Source organism: Mustela erminea, chromosome 5, assembly GCF_009829155.1.
Source record: "Mustela erminea isolate mMusErm1 chromosome 5, mMusErm1.Pri, whole genome shotgun sequence".
In the NCBI taxonomy this organism is placed as follows: domain Eukaryota; kingdom Metazoa; phylum Chordata; class Mammalia; order Carnivora; family Mustelidae; genus Mustela; species Mustela erminea.
Window position 1 is genome coordinate 55,450,508 of NC_045618.1, and position 22,808 is coordinate 55,473,315.

General features: G+C 39.7%; 1 protein-coding gene across 21 annotated transcripts in view; it reads left to right on the forward strand.

Annotated features, from left to right (window-relative positions):
* Positions 1–22,808, forward strand: part of FMN1 (formin 1) — a 413,714-nt gene that overhangs the window by 14,204 nt on the left and 376,702 nt on the right. For 15 of the 21 annotated variants that reach the window (XM_032343207.1, XM_032343206.1, XM_032343205.1 and 12 more), the window contains one exon: positions 2,803–2,867. The exons of 5 other annotated variants lie outside the window; for them this stretch is intronic. Coding sequence is in view for 5 of the 16 variants with exons in the window: in XM_032343199.1 (XP_032199090.1) it covers positions 2,803–2,867 (65 nt within the window). In the remaining 11 variants the exon portion in view is untranslated. Of the gene's footprint in view, positions 1–2,802; positions 2,868–5,266; positions 5,569–22,808 lie in introns of those variants that run through there. One more of the 21 variants, XM_032343194.1, reaches the window with a different exon arrangement.

Below are 22,808 nucleotides of genomic sequence, written 5' to 3' on the forward strand. Positions count from 1 at the left end.
TAAGTGTATTTTGTATTTTGCTATGTAAATGTCCTTTAGTGGTAGCCCCATCCTTAAATGAATTGAATGTATACAGCTCTGGGTGTGGTATCCTTGTGCTCTACTTTCAGTGATTTTGAGAAATGATAACCCACAAACTTGACACAGTCATTCATGATCTCTAATACTTAGGGTCTAAAGCTCTGTAAACCACCATCATTCATCACTAAAAAAACTCTTGAGTGCCTATTTAGTGTTAGACATGGTTGAACTCTAAAAAATTGGTGTTAAAGAACCTAGAATCCCTGCCCTCCAGAAGTGAAAGCAGCCAAAATATATTAAATTCCTAGTGTGTTATTATTTCCTTATCCCCTGTGTCCATCCTAAGGTCTGGTATCTTACAGACTCTCAATTCATACTTGTTTCATTAAGGGGCCTTTATGTGCCAGACACCGTGGTAAGTGCTTTAAAAGTTGTATCTCATTTTATCTCGACAACAAACCTATGAGGTAGGCATTTATTGTCTCTGCTTATAGCTGAGGAAACTGAGTCTCAGTAAAGAAGATCCCAAAGTTATACAACACAATTTCACAGTAAACCTCATTCTTATTTCATGACCCCCCGGCCTGGGTCATAAATTTATGCTGGGAGTGATGGAAGAAAGGGGCATGTGAACTATTGCTTATAATACCTGAGTGAGTAATACAATAGTGTATGTATTGTCTGAGGCTAAAGGGTTTCTGGGTGTGGCGCCTCCACTCTGTGATTTTGCTGCTTTCTGACATCTAGCAAGCTCCTTCTCTTCTCTGAGCCTCAGTTTCCTATCTATAAAATGGGACTAACAGAGGGAGGATTAAGTGAAGAAACTCGGGTAAGCATAATGCCTGCCGCAAGTGCTCAGGAAAGAGTAGACATTACTCGTGTTTTTGCAAGGTGCTCGGAATGCTCAAAGGAGGAAATGCTTTGTCCCCTGGATTTTCAGGGCACTTGTGCTTGGGCTTTGCTAGACGCATAGGAATTCATCAGGAGAGAGGTAGGCAGAGTCTTGGCCGAAAGGAGAACGTGAATCATAAGACCGAAGATCTCGCCGAGTTGCACCGTATTTGCATTCCCCTCATTAACTCCTGAACCTTCCTTCCTTTGCTTGCTCGTCTCCGGAGTGTCCGAACAGGAGGATCTGTGTTTTGAAAGGCCGACTTGCAAATGGACCATCGTATCTTACTAGACCATCTTCCCCGTGAGAAGGTGAATTAGTCAGTGTCTGTACAGCTCCAAGGAAACGTAAGGGGACAGGGCTGCTTTAGGACTATTGGTCCAGGAGGCCAGGGGCCATCCCAGGCCAGCTTAAGAGCCACCCGATGGTTTGAAGAAGGAGCCTGCAGTCTGTCTGACATTCTAGAACAGTGTTCCTCATACTTTTTCTCATTGTCCCTTTCCTTTAGACTTTTCCCTAATTGCCTCCCCATCATGACATGTTAGTACTACAAATAAACTGTATATCTGTTATGTACTCTATGCTTATCTCTTCTTCACACACATACACATACACACACACACACACACACACACACACACACACAGAGTAGATTTTTAATCCTCTCCTAAGAACCATCTGGAATGAAGCAGGCTTCAGGGAACCTTCTCAGGTGAGCCGCTGTTCTGGAGCAGACCGACACTTGAGGCTCTAACTGTTGTGCTAACAGCCACTTCCACCATGGTTCCTTTCTACTGCCCTCGCTTCTCCTCTGGTTCCGGTCTTCTCTGCTTCCCCGCCTGCCCTTTCACAGTCTAGGTTCCATATAGCAGCCCGAGTAACCTCTGACAAATGTAATCAGCTCCTGCCTCTCCCCAGCTTCCCCTTGAGCTTAGAATCACATCTGGACTCTCAGTCATGGCCCCAAAGCCTACCTGAGCTGGCTCCCATCTACTGCCCCCCCCCCAGTCCCAGCCTATGTGTAGGGGAGTGTCTCCCATGCATTGACCAAAGCCAAAGGACAGAAAGTCACAGGTGTCTGCAGGGAGTAGCTCTCGGGGTGTGCTGATCACCACTGAGAGGACAGGGTGGGCACTGGCAGTGGTGGCTGCGACCCTGGGAAGGCTCAGAAGAGGGGAGTCTGGAAAGACTCCCCTGAAAAAGGATGATGATGGAGCTAAGGCATGAGAGAACCATGCAAAGGAGGGCAGGAGTCATTTCTGTGCCTACAGGGGGGCAGGTAGAAAGTGTGGAGCCCCACAGTGGGACAGAGGCCTGCATGTGAGCTGCTGACGGGTCACTGTGGCGAGAGTCTGAAATGAAGCTGGGGGAAAAGGTGGAGGCCCAATCCCACAATCTGCTTGAAGAGCAAGAGAGCCACTGAGCAGTTTTGACTATGGGACTTGGCGTCAGAGGTGATGAGGTCAAGTTTTTGTTTTGAAAAGATGGCTCTGGTGGCCGTGTGAACGGCAGGTGAACGAACACAGACCCATTCGGAGGGCGCCGAGCTGGTAGGGCAGCTAACCTGTGCTGGTTTTAGCTAACGCAGAAAGGCCTGCATCCTGGAAGCCCCTCAGTCATGGGCAAGCCCATGCAGCTGGTCGTCCGTCCTCTGCAGTCGTTCAGGTGAGAGGTTAGAGTTGTCTTAAGAAAGATGCAAGATCTTCTCATCCCTTGACTCCCACCAGAAGTAAGAGGATCAACATCATGATTCTTTTTCTACAAAAGCCCCTTAGAATTGGCTTCCCCCAAATAATACAGACAACACGGAATGCACACGCACACACATACACACATACACCTTAATGTGTAATTGCTTCAGGTAAGCCTGGATTATTTTTCCTATACAGGCCTGGTGGCATCATGTTTTTGACATCTCAGATCCTGGAGCCTGCCACAGTGAAGGTTAATTTAGGTAAGAAGGTGAACTAAGTCATTGCCATACCTTGTACTTCTGCTCACTGTCGAGACACACGCTGAGCCTGGGCTCCCATGCTGTCTCTCTATCCCCGCTATCCTGGTCCCAGCCTTGCTTTCCTTTCCATGCCTTTAGCCTCGCCACCACCCCCCAGGGCCACGAAAGCTTGCTTTTTGACCCTGCTGTATTACAGGGCACTTCAGGAGCTCTCAGTGCCCACCCCCATAAAGTAAACATTGTCACTCCTAGATTTCAGAACTGTGTCCTGTACCCCCTCATCTAATTCCTCCCACTTTAGCCAGTCCCCAAGAAAGAAGACCTTTGTTACTAAACCATCGAAAAGAATTGAGGAGGGGCACCTGGGTGGTTCAGTGGGTTAAAGCCTCTGCCTTTGGCTCAGGTCATGATCTCAGGGTCCTGGGATCAAGCCCCGCATCAGGTTCTCTACTCAGCAGGGAGCCTGCTTCCTCCTCTCTCTCTGCCTGCCTCTCCCTAATTGTGATCTCTCTTTGTCAAATAAATAAAATCTTTAAAAAAAAAAAAAAGAATTGAGGAATACCACTCCTCTTCCTGGAAGTAGCTCACTGGGCCCCCTCTGTGCCAGGCACAACTTTTAACACGGTACATGCATATTTACTAACATATATATTAAATGAATTATACATAAGCAGACTTTTATGGAACATCCATTGTTTTCTAGTTAATTTCTCAAGCACAGGACACAGCCTGGATCAAAGCTCCTTCTTTTAAGGTGGTTATGTTCTTTAGTGTTTGGAGAGAGACCAAGAAACCAGAAGATATATATAGATATATCTACCTATATATCTATATATAAAATGTGGCAGGTGACAAGTTGAGGCTAAGGCCTGGAGAGTGACATTTGCTGTAGGCACTCTTTCATACTGAGTCACCAAGGAAGACTTTTCATGAGGCCTCATTTAAGCAGACACCTGAAGGTGGCCAGAGACTAAGTCATCAAGATTCTGAGAGTGGTTCAGGCAAAGGAAAAAAGAAAATATATATATTTATGTATTTGGCTGATGGTAGAATCTTGGAATCACATCTTTAATTTTTCTCTCGGGCATTATTCAAAGTTTCATAAATCTATTTTTCCCTTGTTTAGTATCTTGGAATATTTAAAAACCTTTCTTTCCTTCACCTTTCCATTCCCTACTGTAACTTTCATCTGATCATTAATGGAAATTTTGCTATTCAGTTTAGGCATAAACTGACTTTCGTGACTTTTAGTGATAGAAAGCCAATTTTGTTCCTGATAATGATTTTTTGTCTGCTTTAGTTGTTGTGTTTGCTAGAAAGTAAACTCAAGCCACCGTTAAACCTTACTGCCGACTACAAATAATGTGCTTGAATTTTCAGACAGAGGTACAGGTCCAATTTGGAGCTTCAGATAATGGTACTTCAGCGTACTATTTACTGAATATCTTTCATCTTTAGGACATGTACTGTAGGGAATACAGAGATGGTGATGATGATAATCCTTTTGCATAGGATCTTTTGATCCAGCAGGAAAAATACACCACAGAAAGTTAATTGGTGGTAGGAAACAGGGTGTACGGAGATTCTGTTCCTGGATGATATGGATCTGAAACACATAATGCTAATTACTGATAGAACCCCTAAGTGTATATGTACTATGTATAGGTCTGTCAGCTCTCATTATTGCCTATATCTGAGGCGTGAGAAATTGAGGCACATTAAGGGTATATTGTCATCTCAGGTTACGATGCTAAGTGCAAGAGCTGGGATTTGAACCTAGGCAGTGGATTTCCTAAAGCTGTGCTAAGGGGTAGGAGGGAGGGACCCTCTGGCCCTCAAGACTGTGAGGCATGGGGCCCCAGAACATGTGAAAACAGATCATGGGCCCAATTAGGACAGAGTGGAATATCTGACAGGCAAGGCTAAATAGATTTGAGACCCAGAGCAGGGCATGGAGACATCATAGGCTGATTTAGACTGGTAAGAGCCTGAGAAAGGCCTCGAGTTGAAGACGTTTGCCTTTGAGCATGGGCCAGGAAGGAGTGATTAAACTACCAAAGTTAGGTTCCAAATAAAGGGTTTGGATCAAAGGGAGAAAAGGCTTTGCCCCACTGTGCCCTGGGTCTCTCTCAAGCTAATCATGAATTTTCTTTTACAATAGAGGTGGAAATAATAAGCTCTGATTAATGCATTGCTTTTTCACCCATGCTAATTTTACATTCGGTGTTACTTGCTTTCAACACTTCACTTGCTTTCCTTCTAGTTCTTGTATTACTGATGAAAGTTGGGTTTTGTCTCCCTATTTATGAGTTTCTTATGCCGTTTTCTTTGCCTGCTTCCACTCCTTTCTGTCACATGGTGTCTTTTGGCTTCAGGAGTCTGGGTTCTGATCCCACGTTGTGCTCTGAATTCAGTGTCTACCTGGAAAAGGAATTTGGAAAGTGGGCTCCATTTCTCCTCAGGAGGGACTGTGGAATTGCCCCGTAAATAGGGAGAATCAAAAACTGTCTTATGGATGAGGACACAGAAGTACAGAGAGGTTGAGTGGCTTTCGGGAGATCACTGTTAGTGACTGGCAGAGCTGGGCTTGAGTCCAAGCCTTCTCACTATGCATTCATTGTGTTTTCCTTGGTCTGTACTGCCTGGTGGGGAAGCCCTCTTCTGTGAAGACTGACCGGACCTGGACCAGTTACACCAGAGGGTGAGTGCTCCATCTTGTTTGATTTAAAGTAGAGAAATGAATAAATGAATGGGCGTGTCTTCTGAATGAGACTCAGTGTCCTTGGTCAGTCCTTTAGAGGATTTTCAGAGTCTGGGCTCAGATCCCAGCTTGGCCACTTACTAGTTGTGAGACCCCAGGCAAATTACTTTATCCTCTCTGTACCTCAGTTTCCTGATGGTAGAATGGGAATAATTGTACCTACCTCATAGACGTGTGTGTGCGTGCGTGCGCGTATGTGCGCACATGAAAATGAATGTGTTGAAACAGGTAAAGCCTTGAGGAGAGCGCCCAGCATATAGTGAGTGATCACTAAATAATAGTAATTACCTGCCCTATTTAAAGACAGACTACTTAGAAACACTCTTGCTACTCATGAGTCACGTGTTAGCTGCAGGCAGAAGCATTAGGATTCTGTCAGTGCTAGGAAGATTTCTGACCCTATCAATACTTCTTCTATTTAAGTGAAGCTGGCATAACGTAAACTGACTCCACAGCTTATCATTCCCTTCGACAGGGTAACCATGAAAGTGAAAATACTCCTGGGAAGACTAACGTATGTAGTCAAAAGCCCAATGACTTTTATTCAGTCATATTTCAAAAGTGAATTTTTTGAAGGACAGGGAAGAGAATGCATTACAAGTAAGAGGAAGGGAAGCACAAAGAAGCTTTTGGAAATGCCAAAGAGAAATGATCCACATAGAGTAGTGTGGAGAAAAATGTCTAACATACATTTGGATTTTTAAATGGAATGGTTTTTTAAGAAGATTTATTTATTGGGGTTCCTGGGTTGCTCAGTGGTTGAGCATCTACCTTTGGCTCAGGTCTTGATCCCAGGGTCCTGGGATCCAGCACCATATTGGGCTTCCTGCTGGGCAGGAAGCCTGCTTCTCCTTCTCTCATTCCCCTGCTTATGTTCCCTCTCTCAATGTCTCTGTCAAATAAATAAATTTTAAAAATATTTTTAAACGATTTATTTATTTATTTATTTGGGAAGGTGCAGAGGGAGAGGGAGAGAAAAAATTCTTAAGCAGGCTCTACACCCAGTGTGGAGCCTGATGTGGGGCTTGATCTCAGGACCCTAAGATCATGGCCCGAGCTGAAATCAGGAGTTGGATGCTTAATCAACTGAGCCACCTAGGCTCCCATAAACACAGTGTTTTTTAAATGGAAAATGTGCCAGTGGCTTTGGTAGCACCCCAACCAGGTTTATTTCTCTCAAGTCTCCTTCAGCAAAGTCCACTGTGTCTCAGATGCTGATCTTCTACAACCTTCAGATAAACTGCTTGTTTAGACAAAATTACATGTATGAGATTCCTTCAGAAAGAAGACATTGTGGAATTTCATGGCATTGTATCTTCAGCTCAATTTTGACAATAGTATATATTCTAAACAGGACTGAGCCTCTCCTTTGAGGCAGATGATATATATGGATGAGGTTCTTGATGCTTTTGGCATCCCTGAGAGGGGAGTGCCAAGTGTCTGTGGGGGAGAAGGTGAGATCGGTATTTTCAGGGTTTCTCTGCTTTGATGTGTACTAAATTTGGACCTCAGTGGGACCATAACTAGCTTTTGGTTTTTGGTTTCCAGACCAGCAGATATATAGCCAGCATTGTGTGAAATGGCCCAAGCGAGGCTTTTGAGGACTCCCTTCTTTGTTTAAAAGCAAAACAAAGGGGAAGGGATATGGAAAGATAGGGGCTTCCTGCTTCCTCAATTTCTTATAAAAGAGAAGCAATGAAAGGAGAAAACAGATGGTAAGAAAGACACTTAGGAGACAGAGAGTGTTTTCTTCCAGAATGTCAGTTTCCCTCCCTAGAACTTCTGCAGGAATTACCTGTGATTGAGATCCTAGCTCTTTAAGAATAGTTCCTTTCTCTGAAAAGAATCTAGTTTTATTAATTAAAGCAAACATATAGTAGAAATAATTCCATCTGGAGGTTCTCCTCAGTGTCACAGTTTCCCCATTTAGCCCCATGGGTCAGCACTCTGCTTTTGAAACAAATCATGATGCAATTGAATGATGACTCTTTGCCTTTGGAAACCCCAAAGTGTATAATGTGGAATATATCTGATATATACCTATATATCTGATTGCCCAACTATTCTACAAGTCCAAATAAGGGAAAGTCAGTCTTACTCTCAGTCCCATCATTAGTAACATTCACACAATATGGGAGTTGGGAACGTGAGAAACTATATGATATTTGCTCATTTGATCCTGTGCTCCCAAGAAGCTAGTGGCTACTATTGGCCTAGATATACTTGTCTGATCTCCTAAGTATCAATAGACCAAATTCTGGGTATTGTGGAATTAAATCGTCTAAGTAACCAAATCAAAAAATGTTAATGATTTTTGGAATCTACTGTTTGTTTTTTTTAATGAAAATTTAATAATGTGGGATATTATGCAGAAGAATTTAAAAGAGCAAAGAGCCTTTTCCTTTCCAAGAAGAATAGGTACCAAAACTTTTACAAAAAATAACACCACCTCAGGATGGAAGTGGTTCCCATGCCAGTCCATTCAAACACCTGGCTAGGTTAAGGGCACCTGGTAATGAGAGAGAGGAGGTTGTAGGGAGACCTGATAGGTCTGTGGAACTGGATGGATAATGATTTTCTCAGAATCTATTGAGCAGTCGTCAACATGCACTTGGAAATGTCCAACTGTAGCCAGCCTTCCAAAGAAATCCATTCCACTGGAGCACTCTGATTTTTCCTTCTTTGGGATGAGAGACATATTTATTATCATTAAGTTTCTTCTCTTACCCTTTTCCGTGTCACTTGCTTCTTCTTCACCCTGCGTGAATTTAATAACCCAGTAGTCACTTGTTTCTGCGTTCCAGGGAGACCACATCGATAGTAGCACCTTACTGGGGTAAATCTAAAGTTTTTTCCTCTTCACATGGGACTTCATCTACCTCTGAACCCCACCGCTCTAGTTATTTCCTAGAGTGTAGCATCTGCTCAGCAATCTGACTAGTCCTACTACCCTCCAGCCTCAGCCTCCCTGCACCTTGTCCGGGCCTCCGCAGCTGGTGCCCGCCCCATCATTTAAATGACACCCTGCTGAGCCTAGCAGGCTTCTGTATGCACCTTTTTGAGCTCTTAGAGCCCTGAAAGAGATGGGGTCTGGAGAAGAACAGCCTTTCTTCCAATCCTGGCCATGCCTTCTCATCTGGATCCTGAAGCAAGGGTTGCTTGGTTTCATAATCTTACAAAGTCTTTTATGAACACAAAGAAATTTCCTACCTTCTTTCCTCTCTCTGGGTCAGATGTTATCCCTTTTGCTCCATTGTCCTCATCTCTCTCTCTCTCTCCTCTTGTCCCCTACCCCCAGATTCCCTCCTCTTTCTAGATTTTCATAACTAAGTCCCCTTCCTTCTTATTGGCTCTTCAATCCCTGAAGCTACCCCCTTGTATGTTTACTCATGTAATAAGCTTCTTGTCCATCAGTTTCACAAAGAGGTGGACTGGCTATTCCATGCTGGGATCAGGTGGGTCACTCTGCTGTACAACAGCTTTCGATTACTGTTACTTCAGCTGCTCCATCATTTTTCTGTGGGTTACGTGATGTTGCTCTTTTATCAGAAAAGCTCTGGCACACTCCTCCTCACATGTACTGAATTATGTCCCTGATATGACTTGCCACCTCCATCCTATGTTCTTCCTCTTCAAGGTCACGTTCTTTAATTCTCCATCCTTTATATTTTCTCTAGCCTTATGAAAATCATTTGCTGGCTTTCTTCTAGCTGTTCTGCCCATCCTTCTTCCAGGTCACACAGATTACCAGTGCCCTTTGCATCAAGTTCATCATGGACCCTTGAGTTTGTATGAGGGTTGACCATTTAGTAGTAGATCCTCATGTTCTACCTCTTTGTACTTCTTTGTAATGGTGTCAGATTTTCACTAAGAACTATAAAATCTGTGAATTTAGATGTGGAATACAGGTCTCCCATTTGAATCATTGTGTGTGGGGGTTTATTTTAAAGATTTAATTTTTTTATTTGAGAGAGAGAGAGAAAGCTTGAGTTGGAGGAGGGGCGGAGGGAGAAAAAAACAAGCAGACTCCCACCAAGTAGGAAGCCCGATGTGGGACTTGATCTCAACACCCTGGGATCATGACCTGAGCTGAAGGCAGACACTTAACTGATGGAACCACCCAGGAGCCCCTGAATGATTGTGTTTTACACACTAACGCATCATAATGGCATCTAGTGATATTAACACACACTTGTATGAACAACCATATTTCTAATTCCACTTGTGAACTCAGTATTCATTGTGTACCTTTTACTGAAATGTTTTAGGACTGAATAGTAACTAGCTATGGATATGGCTATATTGGTAATATTTTGGGTCTGGCAAAGCAATTGAGACTGAAGAGAAGTAATGGGGAAATGTTGTATCCTGTCTCCCAAGATTTAAGAAAACCCCATGGATCATTTTTCCTCCATGAATAATTAAATTCTAAGAACCATTGGTTGAAATAAAATTGCATGCCTTGAAATTATTTATGTTATGAAATGTTGTTATTTACTCAACTATTTAAATTTCAAAACATTCGTTTTAGAAGAGTGATTTGAAGGCTATAGATTTTTTTGGCTCGAATAGGCCCCCAACACAACCAAACAATGTTTCTTCTGATGACGTCAGAGCCTTTAAGAAGGATTTTCTTGGTGGGGCATCCAAGGTGGCTCAGTCAGTTAAGTGTCCAACTCTTGGTTTCGCCTCAGGTCATGATCTCAGGGTCGTGAGATTGAGCCCTCTGTTGGGCTCCATACTGTGTGTGAAGCCTGCTTATGATTCTTTCTCTCCCTCCCCCCTCTTGCCCTGCCCTTCACCTCCCACTCGCAAAAGAAAAAAAAAAGGATTTTCTTGGCGAATCTCAATCTCTTAATTACTCAGATTCCTCCCATATATCATGCAGTTCAAATTCACTTTAGAGAACATTGTTACTTAATCTGATGACAGGTGAACCTGATAGTGTGTTCCCTAGTGGCCTCATCTGACTCATAGATTTACTTTGCTATTTGAGAGACAGAAATTTGTGCCAATTCCAACTTTTCATAAAAGGCTATAAAAAGTTATGGAAACCCAGACCTTAGTTTCCTTCTCATTCTGCATTCTACCATCACAGATCCATTTGCTGTATTTAGTATTTACTTATTTATTTCAAGCCATCCTTGAAACTTGCCACAGGCAATGTAAATTTTTCCCGATGTCAGAACTGCGCTGAGTCCTTTAGTTGCCAGAGGTTCCCTTGTGTGCTTCCAAGAGGGAGAGACCTACCATTCTTTACTTTAGGAGTCAAAACAACAGCCAGTTGCCTCTGAATTCATTTTCAATTTTTTATTATGCATATTTTCCTTCTGTCTACCTAGCAGTTTTAGCAATCTCAAATTCTGAAGTGTTTTTTTTTAATTGTTTTATGCTTTCCAAAGGAATTATTTTATATGTTTTGAATCCTGGGAACATAAGAGAGTTCTAGAAGCAACATGATGCTGCTATAACAAGTTATCCAGGGCAACCATCTGTAACTAAAACTTTGGCTTTTCCATTGGTTTCATAAATGTACATACTTACCCTTCACCTTTATTCTTTCCAAGCCTGCCATATGGCTAGCTGCAATTTTTTATTTCTGATACAGTAATAACCTTTTTTATGTTTTTGCCTTTTAGTTGAGATCAATTAATAGATTTTTGAGAATGAGCTTGTGAAGTCATCAGAAATGCTTTTAAAATCTTATGTAAATGGTATGAAAGAACTGTTAAACATCCTCTGTGTGACATATCAAGCTGTGGAAATTGTGGATGTGATATTATTGCATAAAGTAGTGAAACTGCAAGTGGCAATTTGTGGGGGATTCTCAGGGCAGCTCAGTTTATTAAAGGAAGTTGTGTATTGAGCCCAAGGTTTCCTTTGCTTTGGGTCTGACTGCAGCCACTATGGTTTAAAGGGTCTGTGTCTTAAAAGCTGCTGAAATTAGGGATAAAATAATTATGCTCTGTGGCTGAGACTTTCTTTTAAATTCAGATGTCAAAAAATAGAGACTAGTTAGATGTTGTTTAGAATTTCTCTTTATAGCTTCCAGCCTTCCTCCCAAGGTGGGACTAGTTTAAATGTTTGAGCAAACAGGGTTCAAAGGGTCCATCCCTGCAGCCTAGCTCCTGATCACAGCAGGAACTGCCTCAAAGTCAGGGTAGGGGAATGGAGAGGATTGACACTTTTTATTACATCTCCTGAGGTAGAAACTTATTGACATTCAATCATAATTCTTACTTAACTTGAGGCAAATTTAATGCTAATGTCCAATTTTAACTTTTCTTCTCTCTTCTGGGATATTTGTGGCATAAGTCTTTCTTTAGGTCCTAACAGAAATACTAAGCCATGAGCACTAGTGTTCTTTTAGGACAAAGAAGAATTCTTAGCGGGAATTTTCCAAGAATTTTATCTTCTTTTTCTTTGCTGCCAAATGGATAATTTAAATTCTGGCTAAAGGGCACCCAGATCATGATATTACTTGCTTAACAACCATAATCTGTTAACCATTTTTTTCTGAAGGGAAGATATATAATCCTTATGTCGAGATGCTAGAGATCTCTTGAGGGTCTCCCATAATGGATTCATGATCTCTCTCTAAAGTTTTAGGAAATGCAGTGTTTTGTAGCTTTGACATGCAGACTTTTAAGACAGACTTGGATTCAAATACAGTTCCGTGATCTGATAGCTTTGTGATTTTGGACAAGCTACTTAACCTCTTTGAGCTTATATGGTTCTCACAGGTAAAATGGGAAAATTACTAGTGCCCATCTCAGCCTAGGACCTACCACTGATTAAGAACTGATTAAGATGTCGGCCAACATCCACTTCCTACTCCTGTTCCCATTCTTCCTCTTCCTCCTTGTCAATCAGGTATGAATCCACCAATTTTATTAGCACACCTCTGTCTTTAACTTTTATGGGTTTTGATAGTCCCCAAATTGTTTATCTTCCCGCCTTGTCATTGGTCAGCTAAGGAAAAGGAGTGTGCCAGACAACAGTGGTGATCTCAGCTAGCTGTGCTGGAGTAGACATGAACACCGGATTGAAACACAGAGCTGAGCTACTCTATCCTTTTCTTGGGAGAGCCTTGTTCAAGCATTACTGTATTTGGAGTTACTAGTACTGTGCAAAAAACATCTCAAGATGACTAACTTTTATGGCAGATTTTATGAACTGACCTCAGTTAAGATGAGTAGGGCCTTCTTTAATCCCCACGGTAAATGTGAGTTTGTGAATATCTTACACCAATGTGGTCTCCCCCAACAAGAAGAGCCAAGCAAAGAGGAAGCAGTACAGAACCATTGCCTAAAAATTATAGTCCCATGTAGGATCCTGAATATTTAATCAGACGTAGAAATCTTCTTAAAATCGTATTTAAGTGAGAGACCTTTACCAAGGTATGACTTTGAGCCCACATGCTTTACTCTGTATAGTACTACATTGCATGTAAATTTCTATCCAACTATAATTGTTGCTATGGTATTTTTTTCTTTAGTTTTCTTCTTTATTTAAACAATTACTCAGCTATAGTGAGGTAGTAGAAAGAGCACTGAACTGAGAGTCAGAAACCTGGGTTTGAGTCCTACTTATACTGCTCCCTAGTTATGGGATCAGGGGCAAGTCACTTTAAACTTTCCAGTCTCCTTTAGCCTCCCTGTGTGTGCTCTGACAATGACAGCATCTGTCACATCTGCTTCACAGAGTGATTGTAGGGCTCAGATAGAAATGCAATTAATTAATGTGTAGTGTATTATTAGTTACTATTAGTGTATTATTAGTTTCAGAGATAGAGCTCAGTGATTGATCAGTCCACACAACTTGTCTTATGAAAGTTTTGTACAAATGTCACATTATTATGATGTATGAAAATATTTAGGCCATTTTATAAAAATGAAAACACACAATATGAGACAGTGGGTTTTCTTTCAGCATCAGGGCTGCAGGGGAAATGAGAGAGATGGCAGAGTAGCTTTATTTCTGAGTCCCTGAGTTCCTCCCTTCCTTCTTGAGGGCTATGCTCTGTGGCAGACATTGGTTGTTGATTGATAGACTGCTTGAGACTCTCCTTTTTTCATTGCATATTTTAGCCACCTTTGTCGAAGATTTCAAAGATTTCTGGGCTATTTGTGGGCTTTCTATTCTGTTCCCTTGATCTATGTGTCTATTTTTGTGCCAGTCCCATGCTGTTTTGATTACTACAGATTTGTAATATAACTTGAAGTCTGAAATTGTGATGCATCTTTTTTTTTTTTAAAAAAAATTATTTTTTATAAACATATATTTTTATCCCCAGGGGTACAGGTCTGTGAATCACCAGGTTTACACACTTCACAGCACTCACCAAAGCACACACCCTCCCCAATGTCCATAACCCCACACACCCTTCTCCCAACCCCCCTCCCCCCAGCAACCCTCAGTTTGTTCTGTGAGATTAAGAGTCACTTATGGTTTGTCTCCCTCCCAATTCCATCTTGTTTCATTGATTCTTCTTCTACCCACTTAAGCCCCCATGTGTGATGCATCTTTTTTGATGGTGTTGTTGTTTTTTTTTTCTTTTTCAAGATTGCTTTGTCTATTTGGGGTCTTTTATGGTACCATACAAATTTTAGGATTGTTTGTTCTACTTCTGTGAAAAAATGCTTTTGGTATTTTGATAGGCATTGCATTAAATGTGTAGATTGCTTTGGAGAGTAGAGACATTTTAACAATATTTGTTCTTCCAGCCCTTGAACATGGACTGTCTTTCCATTTCTTTGGGTCTTCTTCAGTTTCTTTCATCAGTGTTTTATAGTTTTCAGAGTACATGTCTTTTATGTCTTTGGTTAAGTTTATTCCTAAATATCTTACTATTTTTGATGTAATTGTAAATGGAATTGTTTCCTTAATTTCTTTTCCAGCTGCTTCATTATTGGTGTATAGAAATACAACACATTTCTGTACATTGATTTTGTATCCTGTGACTTTACTGGATTTGTTGATCAGTTCTAGCAGTTTTTTGGAGGAGTCTTTTGGGTTTTCTCTGTCTAGTATCATACCATCTGCAGACAGTAAAAGTTTTGCTTCTTCCTTACCAATTTGGATGCCTTTTATTTCTTTTTGCTACCTGACAGCTGTGGCTAGGACTTGCAGTGCTATGTTGAAGAAAAGTGGTGAGGTGGCCATCCTTGCCTTATTCTTGACCTTAGAGGGAAATCTCTCAATTTTTTCCCAATTGAGGATGTTAGCGATGGGATTTTCATATGTGACCTTTATTATGTTGAGGCATGTTCCTGCTACACCTATTTCAACGAGAGTTTTTATTGTGAATGGACATTGTACTTTGTAAAATGCTTTTTCGGCATCAATTGAAATGATCATGTTGTTCTTGTCTTTTCTTTACTGATGTGATGTATCATGTTGATTGATTTGTGAATATGGAACCACCCTGACAACCCAGGAATAAATCCCACTTGATCATGGTAAATGATTTTTTTTATGTGTTTTTTAATTTGGTTTACTTGTGTTTTGTTGAAGATTTTTGCATTTGTGTTCATCAGGGATATTGGCCTATTGTTCTCTTTTTTATTGATGTCTTTATCTGGTTTTGGTAGCAGGGTAATGCTGGCTTTATAGAATGAATTTGGAATTTTTCCTTCCTCTTCTATTTTTTGGAGTAGTTTGAGAAGAATAGGTATTAATTCTTCTTTAATTTTTTTTTATTTTCAGCATAACAGTATTCATTATTTTTTCACCACACCCAGTGCTACATGCAATCCGTGCCCTCTATAATACCCACCACCTGATACCCCAATCTCCCACCCCCACCGCCACTTCAAACCCTTCAGATTGTTTTTCAGAGTCCCTAGTCTTCTTTAAATGTTTGGTGGGATTTACCTGAGAAGTCTTCTTGTCCTGGACTTTCATTGGGAGTTTTTTGGTTACTAATTCAATTTCCTTGCTGGTAATCAGTCTGTTCAAATTTTCTATTTCTTTCTGCTTCAGTTTTGATAGGTTATATGTTTCTAGGAATTTATCCATTTCTTCTAAGTTGTCCAATTTGTCATTTGTATTTCTTTGTTGTTTGCTATTTTTCCCTCTTTCATTTATGATTTTGTTAGCATCCCTTCTCTCTCTCTCTCTCTCTTTTGTTGAGTCTAGCTAGAGGTTTATCAATTTTGTTGATGTTTTTAAAGAATCAGCTCCTGGCTTCATTGATCTTTTCTGTTGTTTTTTAGTTTCTATATCACTTATTTCTGCTCTAATCTTTATTACTTCCTTCTTTCTGCTAGTTTGGATTTTATTTGTTGTTTTTCTAGCTCCTTTAAGTGTAAGGTTAGGTTGTTTATTTGTGATTTTTCTTGCTTCTCAGGGTAGGCCTGGCTGGCTATAAACATCCCTTTTAGAGCCACTTTTGCTTCATCCCAAAGATTTTGGGCCATTGTGTTTTGATTTTTCATTTCTCTCCATGTAATTCTTGACTTCTTCTTTGATTTCTTGGTTGACCCATTCATTGAGCAGCATGTTATTTAACCTCCATGTATTTGTGCTCTTTGCAGATTTTTTTCTTTGTGGTCGATTTCTAATTTCATAGTGTCTTGGTCAGAAAAGATACATGGTATGACTTTGATCTTTTTGATTTTGTTGAGAATTGTTTTGTGGCTTAATATGTGATCTATTCTGGACAATGTGTATGTGGCTGACCTTTAAACAAGAGTGCCCTCAAAGCACACTGCCTGAGTCCTTACACCTCTATAAAATGGGGCAGACATGGTCCATTGAATAAAAAAGCCTATTTTAATCCCTTATTCATTCTAATTGAGAAGTTATTGTTCAAAAGCAGCTTCCTTAATTTGGAAATACAAATTAGTATATGCAATGATCCTCATGTAAAGTTCTCAGAAAAACAAACTCTACAGAATGGGTTTGTATATTTAAAAAGATACTCCTAATTTTAAAAAAGGGATCTATCTTTGTTTTACAAAGAATGTACCAATCCCACTTTTGCGATATATTGTGCAGTCAAACATTGGCCATTGGACCTTGAGCATTCAGTGAGTAAGAATTTCATATGTTCAGATTCTTTTTTAAATCATGGGGAAGGGGTTTATTTTCTCAGTACACTCATCTATCTCCCACAGATGATGACATAAACCAGATAGCAACAAGAGCCAGAGATGTTTTGAAGATCTCAATATCTTATATTCTCATGAAGATCACACAGACAGCTGATATTTGTTTATCTTTATGTCTGAAGCTTTGAAGAGGCACAGGAGAGGTGAAGAAAGGATTCTCTTGTGTTTGGGAGAATCTTCAACACTCACACCTTATAGCATAATTAGGTATCCGAGTGGGTTGGTTTATGGTTTATCATTTACAAACACAAAAAGAAGCCTTTTTTTTTTTTTTTTGACAGACAGAGATCACAAGCAGGCAGAGAGGCAGGCAGAGAGAGAGAGAGAGAGAGAGAGAGAGAGGAGGAAGCAGGCTCCTGCTAAGCAGAGAGCCTGATTTGGGGCTCCATCCCAGGACCCTGGGATCACGAAGAAGCCCTTTTTCTTATCCTTTGAGAACCATCTCTGGCTATGGATAGAAATTTATTGACCAAAGATAATTCTATTTGGCTTCTATATTATTTTCGTAGGGATTTGCCAGCATGTTATAATAATGCCTAGCTCAGAGTATTGGTGGTGTCATAGTCAAATCAGAGTTTCAAAGCTAGAGATTTTGCTTTTGCAGTATAGACTGATTTAGTACTTTCTTGTGACATTTTAAGAATGCAGAGAAAACCATAAAATTATAGAATTTTATGAGGAAAACAAAAATCACTGAGGTAATATGTACTCTTTCAATTTCACTGCTTTCTATCTCATAATCATCTTCTCCCTTTTATTTAGCCCCAGTCTTTAAGGATGAAACAACCTTCTTCTTGTCAAGGCTTACTCTTCCTATGTGTCCTCCACTGGAAAACAACAAAAACAAAAACAAAGTAAAAGTAGCAAAAAAGACAATACTCAATACCTGCATGGGCCATTCTTCTTATTTTCTTCTCTTATCCATCAGACTCTCTCTTTTGCTCTTTGTAATATAATTTGGTTTCTTCTTACTCTACTAAAATCACTATCTAAAACTCTGCCTATAATTTCCCCTTCTAATTTGTTTCTTTTTCAACCTCTAGACAGAATTTGATGTTTACCAGAGCTCCAAATTCTTGACTCTCTGTCTGATCTCTTTCTACTCAGTTCTATTCTAACATTATGACTAAGCTCATCTCCCTTAAATTTAGTATGGAACAAAAAACTCTGATCAAAACCTATCCATGGCTTCTCATTTGTTTATGAAGTTAGCATTAATTTCCCACCAGTCTGTATTCAAATCTTTTTACAATGTGCTATCACTCTTTCTTGACTTATCTCTCCTAACATTTGTCTAAAAAAAAAAAAAAAGACAGAGTACTTCTTTCCTTTGTACATGTTATCAAATTTCATGGTCTCCTGTGATGTCCTCCTCCCAGAATTCTCTTTTTAAAAATCACATCTGTCAAAATCCTATCCTTTAGTATGGAGTTATTCCAAATGTTTTCTTCTTTTTGAAGGATTTTCTGATTTGACAAACATCATGTGTCTTTCCTTTCTTTAACCTCCTCTAATCTATTCTTTGATGTCTCCTTGAATGAGTCTCTTTCTGCTTTGCATTGCAATAAGTTAAGTATTGCTTCTATTCTACTTTTACAGTGTGTAGATTCTTTGGGGAAAAAACACCTCAGAAGGAAAAGAGCTAGAAAGCTATTGCAGACCTACCTTTATTTTTGTATCTTTTACTTGAACATCAGCAATACTGCATTCCATCCAAGAATGGGAAGGAAGAAGAGAGGCAGACACTAACTTTTCCAAAATCACATACAAGTGGCAGAATCCAAAGCTACCAGGCCTGGATAAGCAATGGGAGGAAGTCACAACTGGTACCCAGAGAATGTAGCTATACCTGGAGGAAGGCTGCCCAAAAGGAGGCATGGTCTTCATTAGAGGACATACCTACTACAAAACCACACCTAGGAGGGAGGGAGCCAGGGAATAAATATAAACCTTCTTCCATTCTGCTCTCGCATCTACTGCTACTAATTCCCTATGTCTAAGCCCAGTAGAAGGCAGAGCACCAAGGAGCTTATTCAGCTTATTCCTGGTGTTTAGAGAGGTATGTAGAGGGGAGAACCTGAATCTGAATGGACAGTTTCTAATTTAATAATGGAACTTACAGATAACCTGTCTTATCAGTATTGGGCTCAGATGGAGTCACACAGCATTACACTCTGCCAATCGGTAAGCAAATAAAGCTTTGCCTTGGTCTTTTAGGGCCAGAATCAATTAGGAAATGAACAGTAAGCAGACAGCATGACTGCTGCTAATTCTTGGATCTTATTTTAGGCATTGGTAAAATATGCCATAAGCATTGACTAGCATCTACTAAAAAGGCAATAATATTCTATCATGATGAGGTACAACAGATATTTCCATTTTGGGTGGAGTGAAATCATGTACTTGCTTATTGGAAAAAGAGTCAGGGAGAAATCACTGCTGTAGTGTTGTCTTGGAGAGACAGCCTGGAGTTGGCCAGAGGAAAGACTCCCTTTCCAGAGGAAAGACGAAGACTCCCTAAGAAACAAAGTGGTTTTACACTGAGCATAACCAGAGAAGGCTACTTTGCAGGCCAAATTAAGGTGTATAATTTAGTATGTGGAGCCTGCAGAGCTGCTGTATTTTAGTCAAAGCAGAATGAGGCAATGCTGCTTGAAATAGTCCTATGAACTCAGCATGGATTATAGTACTGGTGTATTTAACCCCACTCCATGTTGCTTTCCTTGTTATTTTGCCTTTTTTCCTCCCAAGACTTATAGTGTTTTTCCTCTGGTTTTTCAGATGGAAACTTTGTGTTATGATTCAACACTGGATTTTGACTTGCTCATGGCTTGTTGCAGAGAAGTGTTTTCCCTGCTCAGAGGCCTGCCTTTGACATGGTGCCCACTGGAGTGCTGAGGTTGAAGTTCCTTTACTCAGGGCATATGCTTTTCTTCAAGGAGGAGGAGTTTTGTAGTTCTTTGTCTAGCTAGTAGGTGTCACCAAGTAATATTTTGAGGTAATGAATTAGAAACTTAGAGACTAAATTTCTCATTTCACAAAGGAAAGAAGAAAACACATGAGGGACACTTATCTAGACACTGGCAGGGATGCTAGGCTGATAGCTGAATCCTGAGAGTCTTTTCTTTGGTTGAGAGAGATTGGGAAAAAGTGTGAATAGTTCTATCCTCCAGAGACAGCTCTGTAACTATTCATTGATGATAGTGGAGGAGTTACATAACAAGTTTGATGTCAAACTATGGAAGAGAATGGGGTATTTGAAAGAGATTTGTTCATGTTCTTTGTCTTAAGTTATTTGGACTTTGGATGTTCAAATTTATAGCAAAGCTAATTCTGAAGCTCATCCTGAGACCAGAAAATATGAAATAATTTTTTTCTTCCATACATTTCCTCTAATTTCCTCTGGATGCTAAATTCAGGCAAAGTAAATTATCTTTGTGCCACTGATAAGTCAGTACCTGTGCTCTTATTCATTCAGAGGAGGAAACTTGTTGTTTTCAAGCAACTCCACTTTAAAACAATTCACTTTTCAATCCCTATATTTCATTGCAGATAATGCCTTTTGTTTGAACTTTTTGTTAAATGATAAGGCCTACAGAGAGAGACACTAGGAATATCTTCCCTACTTGCTTACATGATCATTAGAAACTTAGAAATTATGAACACATGACATGAAGAAACCGTTTCACACCTAGATTTGGACCTCCCAAATGTGGAAGAAGAGTATTTTATCTTGAAAGCAAGGTAAAACTCTGCAATATTTTTTTAAATTTTAGAATTCCAAGAATGGGATATTTTTCTTTTATAATTAGTAGGGACTTATTTTTGCCATGTATCCTGCCACAAACTACATGGCCAACGTTGAGATCTACAACTCCAAGGTTATTCCTTTTATCTTCTACAATCTTTCACTCGATCCCTAGTTGAAAGGTCTTCACCATCATACGATACCATGGTTATCACTTTCGCTATTTTTATACATTCCTCTGCAAAAGAAAGTGTATCAATAGAGAGAAAATGCAACAGGTATTTAAGAAAAGTTGATGGATGAGGCTAGAGCTAAGAATTTTAAGATATAACTGGGTATGTGACTCCTGTTATTGTCACAGGAGGAAGAAAGACTTGCTTATATTACGGAAGCCCTCTGATTTAATCTAACACTAGTTTCTGAGGCATGGGCTCTGGTCTCATTTGGGCAGTGCTGATTGAAGGATGTTAGGGCTAGGATTTACAGACCTATACTAAAAGCACACTAAGATTAGACCACTGAATCCTAATGTCTTTAGCTACAAAATATGGAGAATTATCCTAATACACGTTCTTCTTCAGTCTCGTTTAAAACCTCTTTTCCCTCCATTTATCCCTTAAATACCTGTATTCCCAGTACTCTGTTCTACAACCTTTGAATTTTTTGGTCTGTGCATTCTTCTTGATTAACCTCATCCAAGTCAGTGACTTTAACTACCTAATAGACGTGTCTGAGAATCTTTGTCTCTTAATTTTGTGTGTAGACCATTTACATTTAATGTAAGTATTGATATATTTAGCTTTGGATTTGCTATTTTATTATTTACTTGTGTTTGTTGCCTCTATTTTTTGGTTCCTCTCTTTCATTTTCCCTTTCTTGTTTTCTTTTGAGTTATTTGAATTTTTAAAATTCTTCCATTTTAATATGTCAATTGTATTTTTCATTATATCTCTTTTAGTGGTTGCTCTGGGGAGTAACTATGCATGCCTTACTCTTTACAGGGTAGGCAGAAATAAATTGCTATTATACTTTGCCAATAGAGGTCCCTTTCCCACCCCCTTAATGTTGTAGCTATCATGTATATTATATTTACATACATTGCAACCCCACCAAACAATGTTATTTTGTTTTGTTTTGTTTTAACTGTCAAACATCTTTTAAAGAACTCAAGAGAGGAATAATACTATGTTTACAGAGACATTACCATTTTTGTTGCTTTTTCTTCATTCTTGATGTTACAAGTTTATTTTTTTCATTTTCTCTGAAGAGCCTCCTTTAGCATATTTCTTTAGAGTAGGTCTGCAGGCAACTAATTCTCTATCTTCATCTGAGAATGACTTTATTTCACCATCATTTTTGAAGAATATTTTCACTGGATATAAAATTATGGGTTAACACATCTTTTCTCTTAACACTTTAAAATGGTATTCTACTTTCTCTTTCTCTGAGTACTCTGAGTTCTCCTGGCACTTGTGGGTTGACCAGCAGATGTATGTATTTTTTTTAAACCTTCATTTTTATCACCTTTTTCTGTCTTCCTCAAGAAGTTTCTATTACTAAGCTCTTCCTCCTTTCTGTCTTCTGCCACTCAAGATGTATTTTTATGTAAATTTTTTGTTATATAGAATGAGTATAAAATACCCGAGGAAAATAATTCACTAAGATCTCAGTGGTTAGTAAATGGTTATTGTGTTACCCTTCCTGGGGATTTTCTTTTAGGCATGGAAGTCTTGAAGACTGGGAATTGCTTTAACTTAAGAAATGAAATGTTGTAATACAGAATTCTAAGCTCCATGCTTGGTCTGTGGGGAGTGGAGATGTTAGCCACAAAGATATTCCTGGGGCTCCTCAAAACTTAAGAGAGAAACACAGCTACCCTCTCTGCTTATGTGACATTTCAGCTGCTTCATTGGTCAAGAAATGGGGAATCCACACAGGGCCAGCAATGACTTACAGGTGTTTACTTTTTCTCTGCCATTCTGGCCTTAAATAGGCAAGAAGTAGGGGAGAGAAAAACCCAAACAACCTTGACTAAGAGTTCTGAATTACTTACTTAAATTTCAAACTTAAAATTTTTCACTTTTAGCTCTTTTGGCAAAATACATGACTTGTATTCAGAAAAGGTTCCAAATTGATAGCCCAATACCTTTGCCCAAGACTTCTTTAAGTTAAATAGAAAATTAATCTCAAAGCTTAGAAGGTGCTTTTTGGAGAGTAAAAGAACTCCACTCATTTTTTTGGCACAGTAATATTCCAAAAAGGAGTTATTAAAATGACTATGTTTTCTAAGGATCCCAAAGTCCTCTTTCCTCTGGGAA